Source organism: Nuphar pumila, chromosome 5 (genome assembly GCF_984573655.1).
Source record: "Nuphar pumila chromosome 5, dmNupPumi1.hap1.1, whole genome shotgun sequence".
Lineage (NCBI taxonomy): Eukaryota > Viridiplantae > Streptophyta > Magnoliopsida > Nymphaeales > Nymphaeaceae > Nuphar > Nuphar pumila.
Window position 1 is genome coordinate 138,422,025 of NC_143253.1, and position 20,734 is coordinate 138,442,758.

The following is a 20,734-nucleotide window of genomic DNA, read 5'->3' on the forward strand; positions in this document are numbered from 1 at the left end:
CATATTTTTACGAGACCGAGGGGGGCTTAACCGAGCTGAACCCAAGCTGAGCTCGGGTTAACTCAGCTATTGTGCAGGCTTAGGTTCGAATCCCACGGGGACTAGGCCCTAGCTTGGCTATACAAAAAAAAAAAACTGGAAAATTTCAGACTTAATATTTGCCTCCACTGGTGAAGAACGCCTCTGTTGATTTCTATGCCTGGATATTTTTGTACCCAATTTTGTAAGGCATTACACGAAAACTAATTATTTCCTCAAGGGACAATAAAATCAATGAGGTGAAATTTGAATCAATTGTTTGTGACAAATTTTATCTACACTTTTCGTTTATGTTTATGTTTATTGTTTAAAGTAATTAATGAAAACAATGTTTGTTTCGTGCCCTTTCCTGTGAAAGAGTCTCTCTTTAGTAAGAAATAGAGTCTCTTTCCTACAAAGGGTGAAGCAAATGTCTATTGAAAATATATTGTGGGATCCACATAATAAATGCAAAAAACAGCTTTCCCATCAAAATGGGTTCATACTTTCCCCCTACTGATGTAAACGGTTGGGATCTAGCATTACCAAGTCCGACTTAATCTGATTCATATTAGGATGAAAGAATATAAAACCAAACCTGGATCCCACCAGCTTAAAATCTGGTATTTACACTCAATCGGGTCAGGTATTGGGACGGAACCTCCCTATTCCTCCACCCCAACCTTGGGGAAGCACTTTTCCTCCAAGTGGCACTTTCAAAGGAAATAGCCTCCATCCCATTATGGGAAGCAGATCAGGTCATGCTGAAAATGAGCGTTTTTGCTCATGCTGACATCGTGGCCATCCGATTTGCATTTTAAAAAGCTCAAAAGTCAACAAAACCACGTGGCATTCATCCAAAATGCAAACAGACGGCCACGATGTCCGCATGAGCAAAAACGCTCATTTTCAGCATGACCTGATCTGCTTCCCCCATTATGGGTTGGATTTTACACCATTTAAAACCTATGAAATAGATGGTTCAGCCGATGAATCATAGTTGTCCAAGACGAACTCACTCTCTCTCTTTCATATATATTCATTGTCTACAAGCCTTTATCATCATCAACGGAAGAGGTTGCTGCATAAAATAGCCAAAGCCAGGGAAGGAAAATGCCCTTCTTTTGCCAGGGGTGTTAAATGATGCGCCAACATTCTTCATTTCAATATCCAAACGTGCGTTTAAAGCAAACCAGATTCCCTTCGCCTTCAGGTACAAATTTTCATCCTTAGATTTGAAATGAAAATCAGGTTGATCCCTGACTTACAGGATCACCCTTACTCTTCGCTTTTACCTGAACATCTTTTTGCCTCCAACCCATTGTAGTTATTTCTTCCCTCAAATTTATCATATTTGGCAGGCGTGTGGACGGTTTGGATTTAGATTGGACGCCCAACGAATCTGAATTTGTTCAGTCGGATTCTGTAAGTCATATCGCATCCTATTGATGATCCGATTTTGATTTTATTTTTTTAAAGAGTTTACATGTGAATCCGAACTGAATTATGTTTTGTCTTGCTGAAGAGTGTTTTGAGCGCCCCGTGCTCTCAGTCTTGACTCTTGATCTTGTTCCTGACTTTGAGCGATTAGATGATTAAGCCGAACGAGTCCAAATCAGAGGCTTGGGGTAGGAAGGCGACTCGAGCCACTTTTCATGATCCAACTCATACCTGAGCGTGGGCGAGCTGAATGGGATCACCAGCTCCCCCAACAGATGAATTGGAATTGGGCCCAACTGCATAAAATCCTTGAGACCTGGCGCACTACAATTTTCTTTTTCTTCTTTTTGCCGATAAGCCTTTTAGGTTAGTGGTAGTAAACTCTAAATTTCCTTGCCTACCATGACAGAAAAAGGACAAGCAGTACACAAGAAAAGAGGGAAAAGAAAAGGTTGCAACGATCAGATACCTTGGTGGGTACACTGAAAATGCAAATATAATGGTAATGGAAAATGACACTACTGTACGGATAATTTGACTCGATTTCCTAAAAACCCTGCAATTTTCGATATTCCCTCGATGTCCAAAATCATAAATATCCGACATCGTTAGGATCCTTTTACCCTTTACAACTGCGAATTTAAGCCTTTTTGCGATAAAATCGTAATGCCCGCCCGCTATCTCCAACCAACATTTAAATTCGAAATTGCATATTTTTATGTGAATTTAGACCTCACGAACTCACATAAATTTATTTGTGAAATTTTGGTGAAACTGAAACCACCAAAATCACAAATATCCTAATCTTTCGCATATAATAAAAGATTTTGTATAAATATATTTGTGAAACACCTCTCGCAAATATCCTACTGTTTCGCATATACTTTATGAAATCACATAAATTTATGTGTAAAACACTTACCACTAATTTTACAAATAGCTTACTTTTTCGTATATATTGCACGCTCTCGCATGAAGTTGTTTGTGAATCTTCAGATATCGCTCACAAATGTCGTACTTAAATATGCACAAAATTATGATAAATATGTGATATTTTTTATTTTTTGCAAATTTCTTGAATCATATATAAACCCGTTGTGGTCTCCAACCTGATTATTTTTGCATAATCTAGGGTTTTTTTTTGTTTTTTTTGTCTTTTGTCCCCAACCAGTGGTCCCCAGTCTACTTCCCTTTCGACAACTATTTTCGTCAAATATTTTCGGCAACTATTTTTTGCAATTATTCATCGGAGGCATTTCATCGTTGTTGAACCATCAACAACGTGTTTTTGCGGTAAGCACAATGTTCCCTTTTGTTTAACGACTGAATCAAACACTATTCCATTTTGTTTAACAGTTGCATCAAACACTGTTTCATTTTATTTAATGGCTGAATGAAATAATGTTCACTTTTTTTTTTGCTTGAAATGAATTGATTTTTTATTATTTTCGGTAAGCACAATGTTTCTTTTTTTTTAATGCTTTTTGAAACACAAATATGTTATTTGTTTTTTGTAATGCTTGTTCAATATTCTCTATATTGTTATTGTAAAAAAATTTGAATTTGTTTATTAATACAATATGACCAATAAGAACAAGGGGACCATACCATATTATCTGAAATTTCTCAAGCACAACAACAAAAGCCAACTAAGAACTATAAATTGGGTCATCCTGGTAATTTGGAAGCACGACTTAGTGTGCATAACTGGGTAGAGAGGGAGCCACATCCATTGTAAAAAATGTGGGTGTTCGACGTTTTCCATAAAAAATGCACCATCAATAATTACATACCGTTGTGTTCATGCAATGAGCTGGATACATAACATGAATTGTCCTACATTAAACAACTACAAGTTTAAAAGTGGCCCGTATCTGAGGCACAATGTACAGGAAAAGTTGAGCAGTTTGTAGGCACGATCTTGTCTCCCATCCTGAAAGCATCTAAGGAGGGGGAGGGTGACCCATTGGTTGGCTGTGAGGTTATTGCTAACCTCAGTGCCCAGATAAATAAAGTTGGAGATGCGGCCACCTGTAGTGGTAGTGATGAGAGGGCGGAGGAGGTACCTGACCAAGGGGGCTGAGGTTAATATGGACCATCCTCAGGAAATAGATGTGAGTGTCATGTGGCTAGGTCAGATGCAAACACCGCTTAGGAGTTCGATGTTGCTCTCCATGCACAGGAGAAAGTGCATGCTTTGACAAAAAGGTTGCAACGGGGAAGAAGGTCTGGTGCTCATGGACAGATAGAAATTCATTGCAATTAACTAATTTTATTGATTAAATTAAGATATATATAAATGCAATTGATTAGTTTGTCATGTATGTGTGCAACGTGTAGAAATTCATTGCAACTAATTGCATTGATATATATATATATATATATATATATATATATATATATATATATATATATATATATATATATATATATATATATATTGCTATTATACATAAACAAATTGATTAGCTTGTCATGTATGTGCGCACCATGTAGAAATTCATTGCACTTGACTGATTTCATTGATAAAATTGAGATACATATATTTATTGCTACTATACATGAATGCAATTGATTAGTTTACCATGTGTGTGCAACATGTAGAAATTCATTGCAAATGATTGATTTCATTGATAAAATTGATATATCTATCTATCTATCTATATATATATATATATATATATATATATATATATATATATATATTGCTACTATACATGAATGCAATTGATTAGTTTGTCATGCATGCAACATGTAAAAATTTATTACAATTGACTGATTTCATTGATAAAATTGATATATATATATATATATATATATATATATATATATATATATATATATATATATATATATATTGCTACTCTATATTAATGCAATTGATTAGTTTCTCGTGTATGTGTGTAACATATAGAAATTTATTGCAATTGACTCATTTCATTTATAAAATTGATATATATATATATATATTGCTACTCTACGTTAATGCAATTGATCAGTTTCTCATGTATGTGTGTCATATGTAGAAATTCATTGCAATTGACTGATTTCATTGATAAAATTGATATATATATATCAATTTTATCAATGAAATCAGTCAATTACAGTGAATTTCTACATGTTGCACACATACATACATAACAAATAAATTGCATTCATATATAGTAGCAATATATATATATATATATATATATATATATTGTTGTTGTACATGAATTCATTACAATTGATTTATTTGAGTAAAATTATTTTAAATTGTAGGATTCTTAGCCAATTGATTCAGAAGAACTAACATCCTATATGCACCGGTTCTACTGGAACCAAGCGCACCAATGATTTTTTATACTAACGGAAGAAGTGAAGGAGTTGTTGAATCAAATGTATTTTAGCAAATTTTGGGAGGTCACACCATGGAACATCAGTCATCCCCTCTTGGAGGCCGTTGTGCAGTTTTGAAATCCGGCAACCAACATATTCTAGTTTAGAGATCTTGAGATGACTATCACGTTGGAGGACATGACATGAATAAATGAACTGAAGTATCGTGGGGAGCCAATGAGTGGCATGAGGTGGAGAGATTTTAAGTACTTGTGTGATATTTATTTGCAAGCAGATAATGATGCGTTCGAAGCCGATAAGATCAAGTTTTCATAGCTTAAGAGTAATTATGACCCTAGGTGGTTGACGTCTTTGGAGCCGTTGTGCGTACCTAGTTGCTGAACCAACACCGTCCATGGTGTGATATCGAGCTAGTCATGGAGTCACCTTGGTGGAGGAATAGTTTCCCTCGATGTTGGTCTCATGAGTTTGCGTTTCTTAATCTTTTACATTGTGTTTGAATGAGTTTGATTAAACTTGAATTAGTTGGTTGTTGTCGAACCTACGCTGTTTTGCGATCAGACCTGAATATTGGTTTCAAGTGGTGTCTACCCTGTTGATTCACCCCTCTGAAAACAACATCAAATTGTTCTCATTAGGAATCAGTTTGATGTCTATTATGGTTTCATTTATGACATGAATGTGTTCTTGAATTTTTTGTTTTAGACTGAATATTGTTGGTTTTACTACAATTAGATGTTCTTAGAGTCAGTATACGTTTGTGATAGAATTATATTTTTCTTGCATATTGAGTTTGTGTACAGAATTAGAGCCTTATTGAGTTTGTTCGCAATTAATCTGTTAACGTTCACAATTGCGTAGGTTCTACAACAACCAACAGATTCAAGTTCAGTTAAACTCATTCAAACACAATATAGAAGATTAAGAAACACAAACTCGTGAGACCAGCGTTGAGGGAAACGATTCCTCCATGGAGGTGACTCCACGAACAATGTTGGTTCAGCAACCAGGTACGCACAATAGCTCCAAAGACGTCAACCACTTGGGTTTGGCATCACAAAGAATAAACGTTGAAGATGAAGGGCCGACCTTCACTCTTCTTCACTCACACACTCTCTCAATCTCAGTTACTCAACCTCACACTCGACCTTACTAGGTTCGAATTGCAGTCTCCCTTCTCATCTTTCAGTTTCACCAAGTTTAAAAAATTAGCAAAAAGATCTTCCATTCATGTTTTTTGGGTTGGCTTATAAAGGGAAAAGAAGAGGTACTAGCTTATTGGTTGTCTTCATGGGAGGCCACCTGTAAAACCTGTAATTTTTAAGGATTATTAATAAATAAAGAACTAATTTTTTTATCTCCAAATTAGAAATGTGTTTCTAGCTTTTGAATTTTTTTTATTTATTTATTACATATTCATTTGTTGATTCAAGCCAATCAGGGTATAATTTGCATTTATAGAACTATTTTGGGCTATAAATCACTATATATATATAATATTTAAATATATTTTTGATGGAGTTTGTAAATTATTGGAGTGTATTTGTGTGTTATTTGGTTCTTGGTAATGATTTATAGGATAATTTGCTATTTTTGGCTAATCTTGTTATAATTGGCATTTTTTTGAGTTTTTGGCATTTGCGATCGCACACGAAGGGTTCGTTGTATTGCTTGGATAGTGGTCTTTGTGGACTTCGAAACTCCTCGATCTTTTGCATTTCGATTCATTGTTCTTCACATTATTAAGGTAAGATACCTTAACTGAACTTATAGAGAGCATGTTTAGGCACTAATTGTGTAAACATGATGTTTCACTAAATATTTAAATGAATTGCAAATACAAGTTATGCTCACACACTTTACTTAGTTGTGGATATCTAGGACTCTTGTAATTGTAGTTCGGAGATCATGCTTGTCATGATTGTAGTTAGTGAAATATAAAGTGTGTTTGCTGTAGGTACATCTGTGTGTGGGTTTGAATGTCTGTGCACTTATGAATGTATAATATATACGCAATGTGTGTCATCATACTTTGGTTTGCGCATATTATGTTGCTTTATGTGTTTGTATGAATTTGATACATGGTGCACATATAACTACTATGGATATGTATAAGTCGTGTTTGATGCATATTGTGAATATTATATATATTGTCTTGTCATATGATGGACTCATTTATTCTTGTATAGAAGAAAGCATGTGAATGTTATAAATTGTTTTGAACTTGTATGTCTTGTTTGCTTAAGAAATATATGCGTATGATGTACGGTAGGATGGTCAATGAGATTTTAACCAACCCTTACACAATTATATCTAAAGTGATATATCGATTCATGTGGTGAAAAATGCATGACCTTTATCGTGTGTGCAAATCTCAAACTACGTAGGAGTTATGTATGTTGAGGTTTAGTTGCTTCGTATTATGAAATGTGCATGTTCACGTATGCATACATAGAACTCATGTTTTGTTTATGCATGCTTCGAGGTTCAATTTACGAAGTGCAATGTTCTTTATAGTGATGATATGATGCGTAGGATAATATGCTTCTGTATGATATGATTTAAATGCCACGTGAAATGAAATTATGAATGCATGCGATAAATGTTTAAGTTCAATAGTGAACTTTGGTTCATGAAGCCTTATTGGTTAAATGTGTGATTTTATAATTTTAATGTCATATAAAGTGATGTATGGTGTGATGCTTTGATTATATACATGCTTATGCCCATATTGATGGCTATCGACCCTGAGAGTGGTCAATTGTATTGATGCATGTATCAGAATAGTTTTCACTGGATAAGATACCTGTTGAAGAACTGTTCCTAAAGGATTCTCTGTGAGGGTGTGCATGACCAGATCAGGTAATCCAGATAGAACAGTAAGTCTCTGTGAGGAAGTGTATTGTCCAAGAGTGGGTAGCCCGCGAAGACGGTATATTCCTGTGAGGAAGTGCATTATCCAAGACCAGGCAGACCATCTGTCTAGGGCAGTAACTCCTTGTGAGGTTGTAAATTTCCCAGACCAGGTGATCCGGTGTAGATTTTGTAAATCTTTATTATGAATAAATGAAATATTATGATGAATTGTAATGATCTTCTGAGTTGATTGAGATAGTCAGTTATAAACATGGTTGCCAGTTCAGGAAGCGGGAGCGAGAAGCGAGGCACTTTCAAAAATTTAAGAAGCGAGAAGTGTGAGACCACTTAGGAGCGAGTCGGGAATCGTCTCTGAAGCGACCTTGAAAGCGAACCGGAAGCGACCTAGGAAGCAAGGGGGAAGCGAAAAAAATATTAAAAAATTGAAAAAAATTGGGGAAGCGTGATGGAAAGCATGCTTCCCATTTAAAAGTGGCGCTTCCTCGCACGCTTTGAAAGCGTGATGTTTTGCGCTTTCGAAGCGCACTTTGGGGAAGCGCGCTTCCCCTTTTACCTAGGCGCTTCCGGTAACTCTGGTTATTAATCTATAGATTTGGCTTTTCTATTATAGCATGATTATATATTGAACTCAGATATGATAATCAGATCCTTATTGATTTTAGATCTTGATATGAGGTTATGATTGTGACGCTTATATTAGCGTATAGGTGAATGACACATCACACCTACAAATAACTAGTTTTGACTTATTAGGTGAATGATACATCATGCCTACATAGTTTCATTGCAAATGATTGCATTATGATTGTCTGAGTAAATATATCACACCTATGTATCATGATTGATGTGTATCATGAATATCTAACTAAATTACTTATAAGGTATCTGCGTGTGTTTCACGTTAGAATGGTCAAATGTGATTTGACTTATTGTTTATAAGAATTATGAATGCATATGAAAATGATGCAATGATCTGAATGTCTTAGATGCGTGTGTGTATATATATATATATATATATATATATATATATATATATATGCGATGACTTGTATGACTTGAATGCATATAGATATTGCTTTAATACGTGAGTTAAGGTTGAATAGAATATTAAGTGATGAAATGCTTTATGTTCAAATGCTTGAAATGAATGACTCATAGGACGATGTTCCCCTTGTCTATCACTTGACGATGGATGAGTAATATATCTTTACCTTTAAATGCTTGATATGTTTTCTTTAAGTTTGAGTTTGGGTTGCTTTACCACACTTTAGCGAGTCTGACCCCGTTTTATGGGGGACAGGTAATGCAGGTAAAGTATGATGAGTTGTTGGAGCGAAGGGTTGGTCGAGTTGCATTCTTGAGGGTCCACTCTTACCTTACGATCTTGCTATTCATGATCTTTTTGTTTTAAGTACTTGATCATGTATAGACTGAAGTATTTTTTCATACTTTGATTTGAAATGAAATTAAAACTCTTCACATTTCAGTCTTATATTGTACGTGGTTTGAAATGTGTATATCCCGTATATTTTGATTTGATTGTTATCTTCAGTGTAACCGCACCCAAAGTCTTAACTGTTTTTAAAAATCGTTTCTGCATTATAAGATCTGATTTACTTATACTTATAAAAAAAAATTGGTCTCAAAATTTCAATATTTGAACTATAATTAAGGTTAAAATTTTTGGGGCGTTACACCACCTCACTTGAGGGCCAATGAGAAACAAACCTAATCAGTTTGACTTATTCTCCTCCATCCTAAGCCAATGGGGAAGTTCTAAAAATGTGGAGAGTGGTCCTCTCAAGAGACCACCTCTCTTTTTGGTTAATGAAAAGCCAATGAGTTGGCCTCTCTTGGATTGACTACTCTAAGAGGCCACCTCTACCTTCGCTAATGAGAAAGATCATATCTTGAGTGGATTGGATGTTTCTAAACTCATGAATAAAGATCAAAGGTTCAGATTCATTGTTGGACCACAAAACAAACAAAATCTACCCAGAATACCCCTTCACCCTCTAATACTCAAAATAGAACTTAACGGGTACTAGAACTATCCAAATCTTTTGAACTAATTATAAAAAAAATAATACTTTTATAGTTCCAAAAATTCTCAAAATTGGAACTAAGCTAGATAAAAGGATTTTTGAGATATTAACGACACAAAATCTCATAAATGAAAAAAGTGAAATAACAAAAATAACTTTATACGCTATTTTGGCCCGGATGGGTCTTTTTGGCTTGGGTATGCTTTCCCAGAGCGGATCTTCAATGGTGGATCATTCTCAAGTTCCTCACATGCGTCAGATTGGTCTAGATGCACTCCATAACAAAGTTGAAGAGACTTTTAACCATCACCATACTCAACTACGCAATGCAATTGAACAAGCATTCTATGTACTAAAGCGAAGATTTAACATCTTACAAGTTGCTCCACCTTTTTTAGTCAAAACCCAAGCAAAGATTGCACAATTTTATTAGAAGCATGGGAGGTGATTCAATTGATGACTATAACGAAGAAGATGCCCATAGTATAGGAGATGAAGATGTAGGTGGAACATGGGGTTTATCAAGGTCTCAATAAGAACGAGATGAATGGAAAAAGTTTAAGGATGACCTGGCACAACGAATGTGGGATGATGATCATCATGTATAAGAAATAGACTATTGTTAATATTTTGATACTCAGTGTATGTGTGTTTTTTTTTATATGTACTGGTGCACTACATTTTGTTTTGATAAGCTTGTCTTAGATTGATAGACATGGTTTTTATATTTTAACTGAATTTTAATATGAACTTGCTTACTTCAGTTAGTTTATCATATAGTGCATTACTTTTTTTTTGTTTTCTATATGATTTTTCGTACTTTAGATAGTTAATTGTGCTTATAAAATATCCTTTTATAGTTAAAATTGTAATTAATTATTTCTATATGTTTTTTCTTACTTCAATTGGTTGTTATGCTTATGGAACATTCTTTTATAATTAAATTTGCAATTAAGGGTAAGAATTGTTTTGGACATAAAAATAGTTTATGGACATTATTATGAATGAAAGTCATGATACGATTATGGGCCCTACATCTACAAAAAATGATGAAGTTAAAGAAACAAAAATGGAATTTCATTGGATGTACACAAAAATGCAGATAACCTTCTCATGGAGCCATGTATTGAAGTTGTTCAACAAGGTCGTAGGCCTGACAAAAACTTTAAGATATCAACAATGTAAAAAGTGGCTCTGGAGATAAACAAAAAATTGGAACTGATATTAATGTGGAAAATATTGCCTCTCGATCGATAACATGGAAAAAGTTGTACAATCACATAACAGAATTACTGAATGTTAGTGGATTTGGGTATAATCCTGACACCCATCAAGTGATTGCTCCACCACAAGTATGGGATGCATATGTGGAGCTTCGTTCATATTATCAAATCAAATTTTTTGATATTATTTGTTTGATTATCAAACAAATGTAATTAACTTGTTTGTGCTTTTTTCAGGCTAAACCTGTGATGAGATACTTATATGGGAAAGATATCTCCAATTACACACAACTTGGCATCATAGTAGGTAAAGATCAAGCTGAAGAGTGTGCTTATGTTACTTGTGTTGATATTTTGTCAGGTGGGGCTGATAATCAGAAAGAAGGAGATAATGAGTATGTTCCAGATTCTCTACCTACTACTGGAGTAGAGAGTTCAGTGATTTCTATTAGATGCTGACCTCAGGTTAGTAGCCATGAAAAAGCAAAAAGTAAGAAGCCAAAGATTGGTGATGTGTTTGGTCTGAGTTGAACTATTTGACATTTGGAGATTTACTAATTTCATAATTATTGATTTAAGAAGCTGCGAGTCCTCAATTTTGCATTTTGAAAATTTTGTGTGATCAAATGACATGAATCAAGAAAATAATGTAAGGATGTGTGAGGTCAAAAGTTCGTGCAAACGTATTTTGTTTGTATGGTTTGCATTTTATATGATTCAGTTGTAAATTTTGTTAAGTTGATGTAAAACTGTAATGAACTCAATGTCAAACAGTTATTCTAATACAGAAGTTAGTTAGAACTATTTGTGGCAACCATGTTTGAAATGCTTTTGAATGAGTACTGTAGTTGTTTATTCTAGCTTGCTCTTTGCCTTCATATTTTGAGGGCTTGGTGATTATATACAGGTATACCCGTTTTCTTTGACTACAAGTTAATGCTTTTGTCTCCTTATTTTTGTGCACCTTCTTAGCACTAGTATGACCTGTTGTTCCGTGCCTATATATACAATACCGTTTGATGCCATTTTAACAATTTTTGTAATATCTGCAAATTTTAAGATTTGGGCCTGGGATCCGTTACCCGGATCTACAAGAAATCTATAAAAAGGGGTATTAAAAGTATATAAAAAATACTGAAACTATTTAAGAAAATAATTATAATTTAAAATATATATATAGTAAAAATAATATGTATTTTGTTGGGTCGAATCCACAATTGGACCCAAATGGATCCAATTGTGGATTCACCACTCACTGCCAACCCAGATCCACTCTAGGGTGGATCCGGCATCGCGGGTCGCGGGGTTCGGACCGGGACCCGACCGCAGGTTATTAAAAACCTTGCATACAAGAATCGTGCCTAGGGCACGATTCTTGCCAAGCTCAAGAAGGGGAGGAGTTACGGAGGGCCGTAACCAATTCCCTCTGCCTTTCGCGGAGGGAGGGAGGGCCTTGGATCGATAAAGAGGGGGTGGAGGAAAGCTTTACCTTTCACTCTACTCTTGCTCTCTCTCTCTCTCTCTCTCTCTCTCTCTCTCTCTCTCTCTCACGCTCGACCCTCTCTGACGATCTTGAGCATACCAGCGGGAGCGCCGACGTCGGAAAGCTCCGACCACCTGCTGCATCAGTTGCTAGCCACCTCCTTCTCCTCCAGACGCCGGAAAAAGGTAGGATTCTGTCTCTGTTTTTGTTGGGTGTGGACTGAATCCGTCTATGGTTGGGTCAGTCAAGGGGAATCCCGATTCTTTTCTCATGATCCGAACATTTCAATGTATTTCTTGGTTGCCGGAAACCCAACTCTGTGAGTTGGGGTTTTTGGTAGTGGTGACATCGATTTGGGGGTTCCTTGCCTAACCCTAACCCGGAAACCCCAAATCTATTCAGAATTGAGGGTTTTGGCTGAAACGATGGGTAATTTCACCTGTGAGAAAAAAAGAAGAAAAAAAAAACCGAATTTGGGGGTTATCGATCTTGGAATTTATAACCCGGATCTTGGGGGGGGGGGGAGAGGAAAAGCTTTTCGGCTGAAGTATTGGAACCCCAGGTTTGGGGATTTCGGTTGGCAGATTCGAAAGATTTAATTCGGTTAGGAATTATGGGGTTTTAACATTGAAAGAAAGTAGGAAAGATCATATTCTCACCATATATCTATGTTGTTCCATTTTTTTTTATTCGATTAAGGCATGGGGTTTCTTTATTTTAAATTTGTATGAGAAGTGTTATGTATAACCTGATTTAGGCATGTTATACGATGTGCATCATGTTTTCAGATAGATTCTGATGTTGTGGGATTATAAATTTCATATGATTTTCGTAATGTAAAGTTGTTTGCGTAATTATTGTTTGACAGTTATGTTGTAGATTGTCATCCAATCCGATTACCTATGATTTTGTTCTTTGGACTGTGATTACATTTGATTTCTATGAAATTCTGTGTTCTGTCATCAAACCAGAATTTATATTATTATAAAGACTATACTACAGTGTGCTGACTATATCAAATCTATTCTTATGCTGGTTTATTAACTGATATCAAGCCTGAATACATATGTTTTCGTTACCTGTTATCATACTTGATTTCGATTCATTTTCTTAGTTATCATTTATTAGGCTGAAATGTATCATAAACTGCTTAGCAACATATACTGTTACTGTTATCATTGATTAGGCTGCAATGTATTATATACTGCTCAACAACAGCCTGTTTAGAAACAGATTAAGTGTTCATGGGATTTACTATTTAACTGTGCATAAAACTGATATGTGTATAAACTGGTTGTAACACCATTATGATTACATGGTATTATTCCCAAATAAATCATTTGGGTTTACATAATACATGCAGATACTTGAGGCTGATAAATTGTGTATAATGGAAATTAGACATGACAAGAAATCTTAAACTAAATGGTTGTGTGCTTGACTGGTTTAAAGGCACCGGAGCACTTTGAGTGGGATATGAAATCCATATGAAAAGGTTTGGTATTTTGGTTATAAACCTTGGTAAAAAGGAGCCAAGGTTGGGAATCTACTACTACGATAGTAGGAGAAAGTTAGAAAAATATCATGTAATTCAGAAACGTAATTAAATAATGAAACTAACCCACTCAGTTTTTGAGCTTACCTTGAAGAGGGTAGGTGGTACAAAACTTCGAGGACTTGTGTTTTGGTTTTCGAGCGTAAAACGGCTCGTTGGTCCCCCATCCTCGGAGTTAGGGGATCCAGACTACCTATGTGTCCTAGGTGGTAGTCTCATGTCTTCTGCAGAAGTTAATGATGCATCCTGTTTTTTTTTAGTTGAGCCCTTGGGAGGTTCTCTCGGCTATTGGTCGCTCTCTTGGGATTACAGTCTCGGTTAGAATGTTTGGGTTAATAAAATGCTCTTGAATAATATACCCCCGAACGTTCTCTTCTGTGATGGTTGCCGGAGTCCGTGTGTACTCGCGGGATAAGATAATTTAAACACAATTTTAGAACAGTTAGGTAGCACAATGAATAGAGTTAGTAAGGAGACAATTTCATATTCTTTCAGTATGATTAGTAAGGAGACAGTTTCATATTCTATCAGTATGATTATACTCTAGTTTTGTACTAGATTTAATTCTCGAAATGTGTAAAGGTTAGAAATGAATTAACTGATAATGTTGTTTATTCACTATGATTGCTTTTGACTATGCTACAGACTGTCACTTGAAACCCACATCACATATTAGATTCATGATATACCTGCACTAAAAGTTAAAGTTTCCTGCTTAGACTGGTTGTAGTCTAATTCCTATACTTCTACTATTTTTTTTTCAGGACATGAGTAGTCATCACAAGTGGCTACAGGGAAGGCGTCGACTATTGGTTTGATCTATTGGTTCCCGGGCTGTTCTGTTGTAGTCTTTCCTTTTCTTTGATCCGTAGAATGTAATATTCATTTGTAGGACTCTGATGAAATAAATAAAGTGAAGTGTGTTTGGTTATCCTTTTCCTGTACTATTCCGATTATTTAACCATGGGTTGTGAAATGATTTCCGTTGTATAAAAAAAAATCCTCATATTTTTGGGTTAAGTTTTTGGGGCGTTACAATTTTGCTTCATGTACTGTACACCAGTTCATTGTGCTGCTTTGAGTCCATATTCTACATCATTGATCTTGCAAATATGAGATTCCAGTTTCATTGTGAATTATGCACTTGCATGAAATACAAATTCAAACACATGGCAAGAATACTTTTTAGTTTGTTTGACGGTTCAAATGAAGGGGTCGTATATGACAAAACTTCATTATGATGAAAAGAAATAAAGGAAAAATGAAGGAAAAATGCATGAACTGTGAATTCCATACCCTGCTTGTACATTAAACATGGCATGGACAGGGTTGTGGTTGGACTGGTAACAAACGGAGTCATTTGTATCTCAATCAAGTAAATAACTTATGGATCTTGTTTTGACTGAGTGGCTTAGAAGGGGAAGACATGGAGATCTGTGTAGCTTTGGTGGCTATATTTGGCCTGGTGACAGACGTGGAAGGAGTGGAACTGAAGATCGAGCCGTGAATCCTATCACACTTCATCAGATTCTACAATGCTCATTGAAAATGCAATCTTGTAACTGTTGAGGCAGTAAAAAATTTGAGTAGATTGATTTTAACAGAACTAATGATTGATTTGTATGTATGGTCCATCTAGAAATGGATTAAATTTATCTAAATATGACATATTCTGTTGGCTTCTCCAATCAAATTTAGGATATAATCTATGTTGAATATTTAGGTCTGAATACATATATCTTACAGGCTTGATTTTTCAATGTGTGGTTATGCAAGTCTTCTAATATACCCATTCTCAAAATATTTGCTGTTGATATTGAGCTTTGAGTCATGATAAGGTCTATCTCACGTTATGAGTTTACATGCTGGTGTGCTACTTCCTTTCATGTTTATAGTGTTGCTCTGGTAACGTTTGGCAAATACGTTTCTATTGTTTGTTTAGATAAATAAAGTGTGGTGGTGCAGAACTCAGATACATTGTGTTGACTGTAACACAAATTTGTTTGCCCATATTGAAAACTTTGTACGTGTGATGTTGTTCCGGTTTCAGTTTAGTATATGGTTGCTCTTTGGCTGTTAGATTCCGAAGTTCACTAGAACATGCGTTTGGTACAATTGGAGTTGATTCTTATGATCCAAGCGGTTCCAACACTAGCTCTTATAATGGGTCCAATCGGACCCAAGTCTGAACCCGGTACCAGCACTTCAAAGTCAGATCCGGGTTTAGACCCACCCAAGTTTGAACCAGGACGGACCCACTGACACTAGGAGTGCAAATGGGTTGGATTCAAGCTACATCCTACTAGATCTGAATCTGAATCCGATTTACAAATAGTAGATCCAGATTTGAATCCGGATCTGAATAAGATCTGAAGAGGTAAGATGGTATCCAAATCCGAAATTTAAGTGATAATATTGGATCCGGGAAAAACAGAAGAAAATCAAGCTATTTACAAGTGAAAAATGAAACTGGATTGGATATTGATTTGGATCAATTCTAAATCCAAAGTAAAATACTTTATCCAAAAGTAATCCAATTGAACAGATCTGAATCCAACCCAAATGCACATTTGGATACTTGATCCATTTGGCTGACACTTTTGTGAAATTTTATACCTGTCCCAACCCGGTACCGAGACCTCAAGGTTGGATATGGGTTAGGATCCATTTGGGTTTGGATCAGGTCTGACCCATTCAAACCCTAGACTACATCAAACAAAATGGTCAAAGTTGTCCAAATTATTATTTGGCTTGGACTCCTTTTATTTTTTTTAAAGGCAATCTGGGGTTAAGCAGACCCTTATCAGAAAACTCTTGAATCCCATGTGGCAGAGGGATTCAAACCTGGGCCTTCAGCTTGGCACAGGATCCCGCTTACCACATGGGATACTACCTCGGTGGTTATTTGACTTGGACTATTACAACTTAAATTATTGATCATCTTTAACTCCAAAAAATTACACCTGTTTGGGAGCCAAACCCATTTATGGAGTGTCAGAACCACCGTGATGAGCTGCCAGTTGGAGTTGGTAACACCCTGAATCCCAACTCCATGGCAAAACATGGAAACCATTTTTACACCCTAATGCGAGGCTTCCAAACATAGCCTTTAGGTGCACCCGAATCCAACCCGACAACTAGGGGTGGCAATCGTATCGGGTTGGTGGGTTGGCGGGTTGGCGGGTCGACCCAACGGGTTGGCGGGTCAGCATACCTCAACCCGAACCGACCCGTTTAATAAACGGGTTGGCTGTGGCAAACACGAACCCGCCCCGTTTAATAAACGGGTAACTCGACACGACCCGTCGACCCATTTAATAAATGGGTTGGGTCGGGTAAACGGGTTCTCTGGTTCGCGGGTCAGGTTGGTGGGTCGGGTTGGCGGGTTGACCCACCCGCCTAACTTGTTTATTAAACGGGTCAGGCGGGTTGGCATACCCCTAACACGAACCTGATCCGTTTAATAAACGGGTTAGGCGGGTCAACCTGTTTATTAAATGGGTTCGTTTTTTCCAAACCCGAACCCCCCTAAGAGGCGGGTTGGCGGGTCGTGTCAGGTTTTGCCACCCCTACCGACAACACACTCGAACATAGATTCGGGTTCCGATACTGGATTATGTCATGTCGATAGACCCAGCCCGTGCGAGGTGTGTTGATTTAATTGGCTGGTAGTTGGAGTCCCCCCTCCCCTATTCAGTTTTTTCTTATAGGCAAGATGGGGTTAGGCAAACCCCCATCAGTTATACATCATGCGCCATTGGGATTTGAACTTGTAACATCCCAATACAAGGTGACGTGCACAAACAGATCCTACCAAACGGAGCCTACCATTCAGCCTTTTTTAATGTGGAGGTGGTGAAGGAGGATTCTTTGATTCGTCACCTAACCCAAGTGGAGGTTCAAACCGACCATGGTAAGGTTAAATCCACGGCCACACACCTTAAGCCTGACCGACGACGCTATAAAGGAAGGGCGTTGGGGCGATTTAGGGCTTCTCAAGCTCCAGGGCGGGTCTAGCTCCCCCCTCTCTATTGTTTTCCTCCTCCGGCGTTAGGGTTAGGGCTTTTGTGTCGTAGCAGGGCATCACCCGACCCTCTCTCGATGGATTCTGCGGATGTGGTCGAATACCGTTGCTTTGTAGGTGGCCTTGCTTGGGTCACGGATGATAGGAGCCTCGAGGAGGCCTTCAGTTCCTTTGGGGAGGTCATCGAATCCAAGGTTTGGTTTCTTCCTTTAATTTCCCAATCCCATCGAGGACCTTCCTCAGCCCTCTTTTGACTGATCCGTGGTTTTTGCCATCCCTTTTCTTTTGGTTTGCAGGTCATCAGCGACCGTGAGACGGGTAGATCCAGGGGCTTTGGTTTCGTCACCTTCCGCGATGAACAATCGATGCGCGATGCCATCGAGGGGATGAATGGGAAGGAGCTGCACGGAAGAAACATAACCGTTAATGAGGCCCAGACTCGTGGTAGTGGTGGATTTCGCAGTGGTGGCGGCAACGGCGGCGGAGGTGGCGGCTTCGGCAGGAGGGTTGGTGGTGGAGGCTATGGCGGTGGGGGCTATGGAGGTGGAGGCTATGGAGGTGGAGGCGGCCGTCGCAGTGATGGTGGGGGTTACAACAACCGTGGGGGTGGCAGCCGCTATGGTGGCTCTGATGGCGGATTTTCGAGGGGTGGTGGCGCTTCCGATGGTCAATGGAGGAACTAGGGTTTGCTACTTATTTAGTTAGGTTAGGATGTCTGTCCGCATCAGTCCGTCTGTCCGTCCGTCTGCCGTTCCTTTGATTGTTATGGTATTTTAGAGTGATGCTTGTCTGGTCTTTGATCGTCTTCTTGTTATTTGCATCCGTGAAACTTTTTAAGATTCCGAGTATGATATGGACATGTATGGTGCTTTTGTCGTCTACAATGTTGGTGTGTGATTGATGGATTGATGAAATCCCCAATTTGTTTCCCATCCCCAATTTCCCCTTTAAAACTTAGACGCAAAATAAAGCGAAGGATTAAAGCTATGATGGAGGGAAATGGAGTGGCATCTTCGTCTTCGTCTTGCCTCTTTGGCTCAATAAAATAATTGCATAAACTTTCTCCGGCGACGTATACGAGCGGAAGAAAAAAGTCTCCACTTTTACCGTTACCAAGCAGTTGACTACACGGTTTCAAGTTTTAACAAAAACGTTGCACACTTTGATCAATCATCATTGTTTTACATTCTTCTATTTAACATACTGAAATCCACAACGGTCAGTGAACTCAAATCAATCATGAGCTTTAGTCGCTGTATTTGTGATGGTATAAAAACATTGTCAACATTTCATAAATGGGATGGTTTATCTTTAACGAAATATGTTTCAAATTATAATAGAAAGATGAATTGAAACTTACAGCCCTCGGCTCTCAATATTCTCGGCATGGATATATTGAAAATGTTTGTAAACTATATTTTTTATCAACCAGGCAAAGAATAAAGGAGAGAATAAAACGAACAATCCGGACGATTAGCTCTTCTTTTGTTAGATTGCTTCGTGTGAAGTGCATATATATACATATCGTAAATGTGATGTTTTATTTTTAAATTCTGACCGTATAGATGTGATCTGTGTATAGATTTTGACTGTGTGTTTTTATAACGTTCAGTTCAAAAAATCGACGGTCTAAAATTTTTGTAAAATTTTGTGGCTCTAAATATTGGTTTTTCATGGAATACCTCGTAAATTGATCATGCCCAATACATTTATGGGTCGGAACTGAAAAAATACTGCAAGTCCAGAAAATATAAATAAGTAAATAAGTAAAATATATATATATATATATATATATATATATATATATATATATATATATATATATATATATATATATATATATATATATATATACAAAAAACATATGTTTACTGGATTATCCTTCATTCCTATACACAATCATGTTTCTCTTAAAACAGAGATATATGTGACTACAACCAGAGTTTCTCCTTGAGTTGTTTAAGGTATCATTATTATGTGTGGGAGGGATTGATCTGTTTCTTCATGCTGTGTATGGTTGACTAACGCCATCAACAACTGTATTTGCTAAATGTATCTGGTATGCTGTTACATGTGTAGGTTTGCACATTTCGCTTGATTGTGAACAATGCTTCCTCATTGCTTGATGATACGGATCCAGTCAAACTGGAAGCTGAATCTTTGCTAGGCAATCTTATAAGGTGGGCATCTCATGTATGTACCTATAGGACAGTCGGTATTTTTACATCTAAAGTTTTTCTTCTGTATGTATCATGACCCTGGTTGGCTGTGTGGAAGGACAAAAAATTCGTTTGAGTGTATTACTGTGTGATTTCTTCTGTATGTATCATGACCCTAGTTGACCTTGTGTGGAAGGACAAAAAATTTGCTCGAGTGTTTTACTGTGATATATATATATATATGAGATTCTGAATCTATAAAATGAGATAACACACGTATCTGAGATTCTCTTGAAAACCAAACAATGGTATGGGAACTGTGGGATTTGAGGGTGTGTTTTTCAATGAGGTTTTGCTAACTATGATCATAACATAGTTATTTATTTCCATTATATCATGCTTCCTGTCTTTCATGTCATGACTCTTTTGTCATATTCTGCATGTCTAGATGGTTTCTACTTGGAACATTTCCATTTTCTATACATCTAGATGGTTTTTAGTGTAGAGGATTCCAATGTTGATACTAAATTTTTGTTTTTAAACTATAGACGGTAAATTTGAAATTTGATTG

The 20,734-nt window shown here is 36.9% G+C and overlaps 1 protein-coding gene across 1 annotated transcript; it reads left to right on the plus strand.

Moving 5' to 3' along the window:
- The first annotated feature begins 17,955 nt into the window (after positions 1-17,955).
- On the plus strand, positions 17,956-18,888 carry LOC149838991 (glycine-rich RNA-binding protein-like). Its single transcript, XM_090006919.1, has 2 exons — positions 17,956-18,198; positions 18,301-18,888. Exons 1-2 carry the CDS (start codon positions 18,082-18,084, stop codon positions 18,685-18,687), a joined length of 504 nt encoding a protein of 167 aa, XP_089863045.1. The 5' UTR covers positions 17,956-18,081; the 3' UTR covers positions 18,688-18,888.
- Positions 18,889-20,734: the final 1,846 nt, after the last annotated feature.

Excerpts from the sequence above, each read along its gene's own strand:
- LOC149838991 (XM_090006919.1), top strand. The coding sequence starts at position 18,082 with ATGGATTCTGCGGATGTGGTCGAATACCGTTGCTTTGTAGGTGGCCTT. Across the intron at positions 18,199-18,300 it reads GGGAGGTCATCGAATCCAAG|GTCATCAGCGACCGTGAGAC; the intron begins GTTTGGTTTCTT and ends TTTGGTTTGCAG.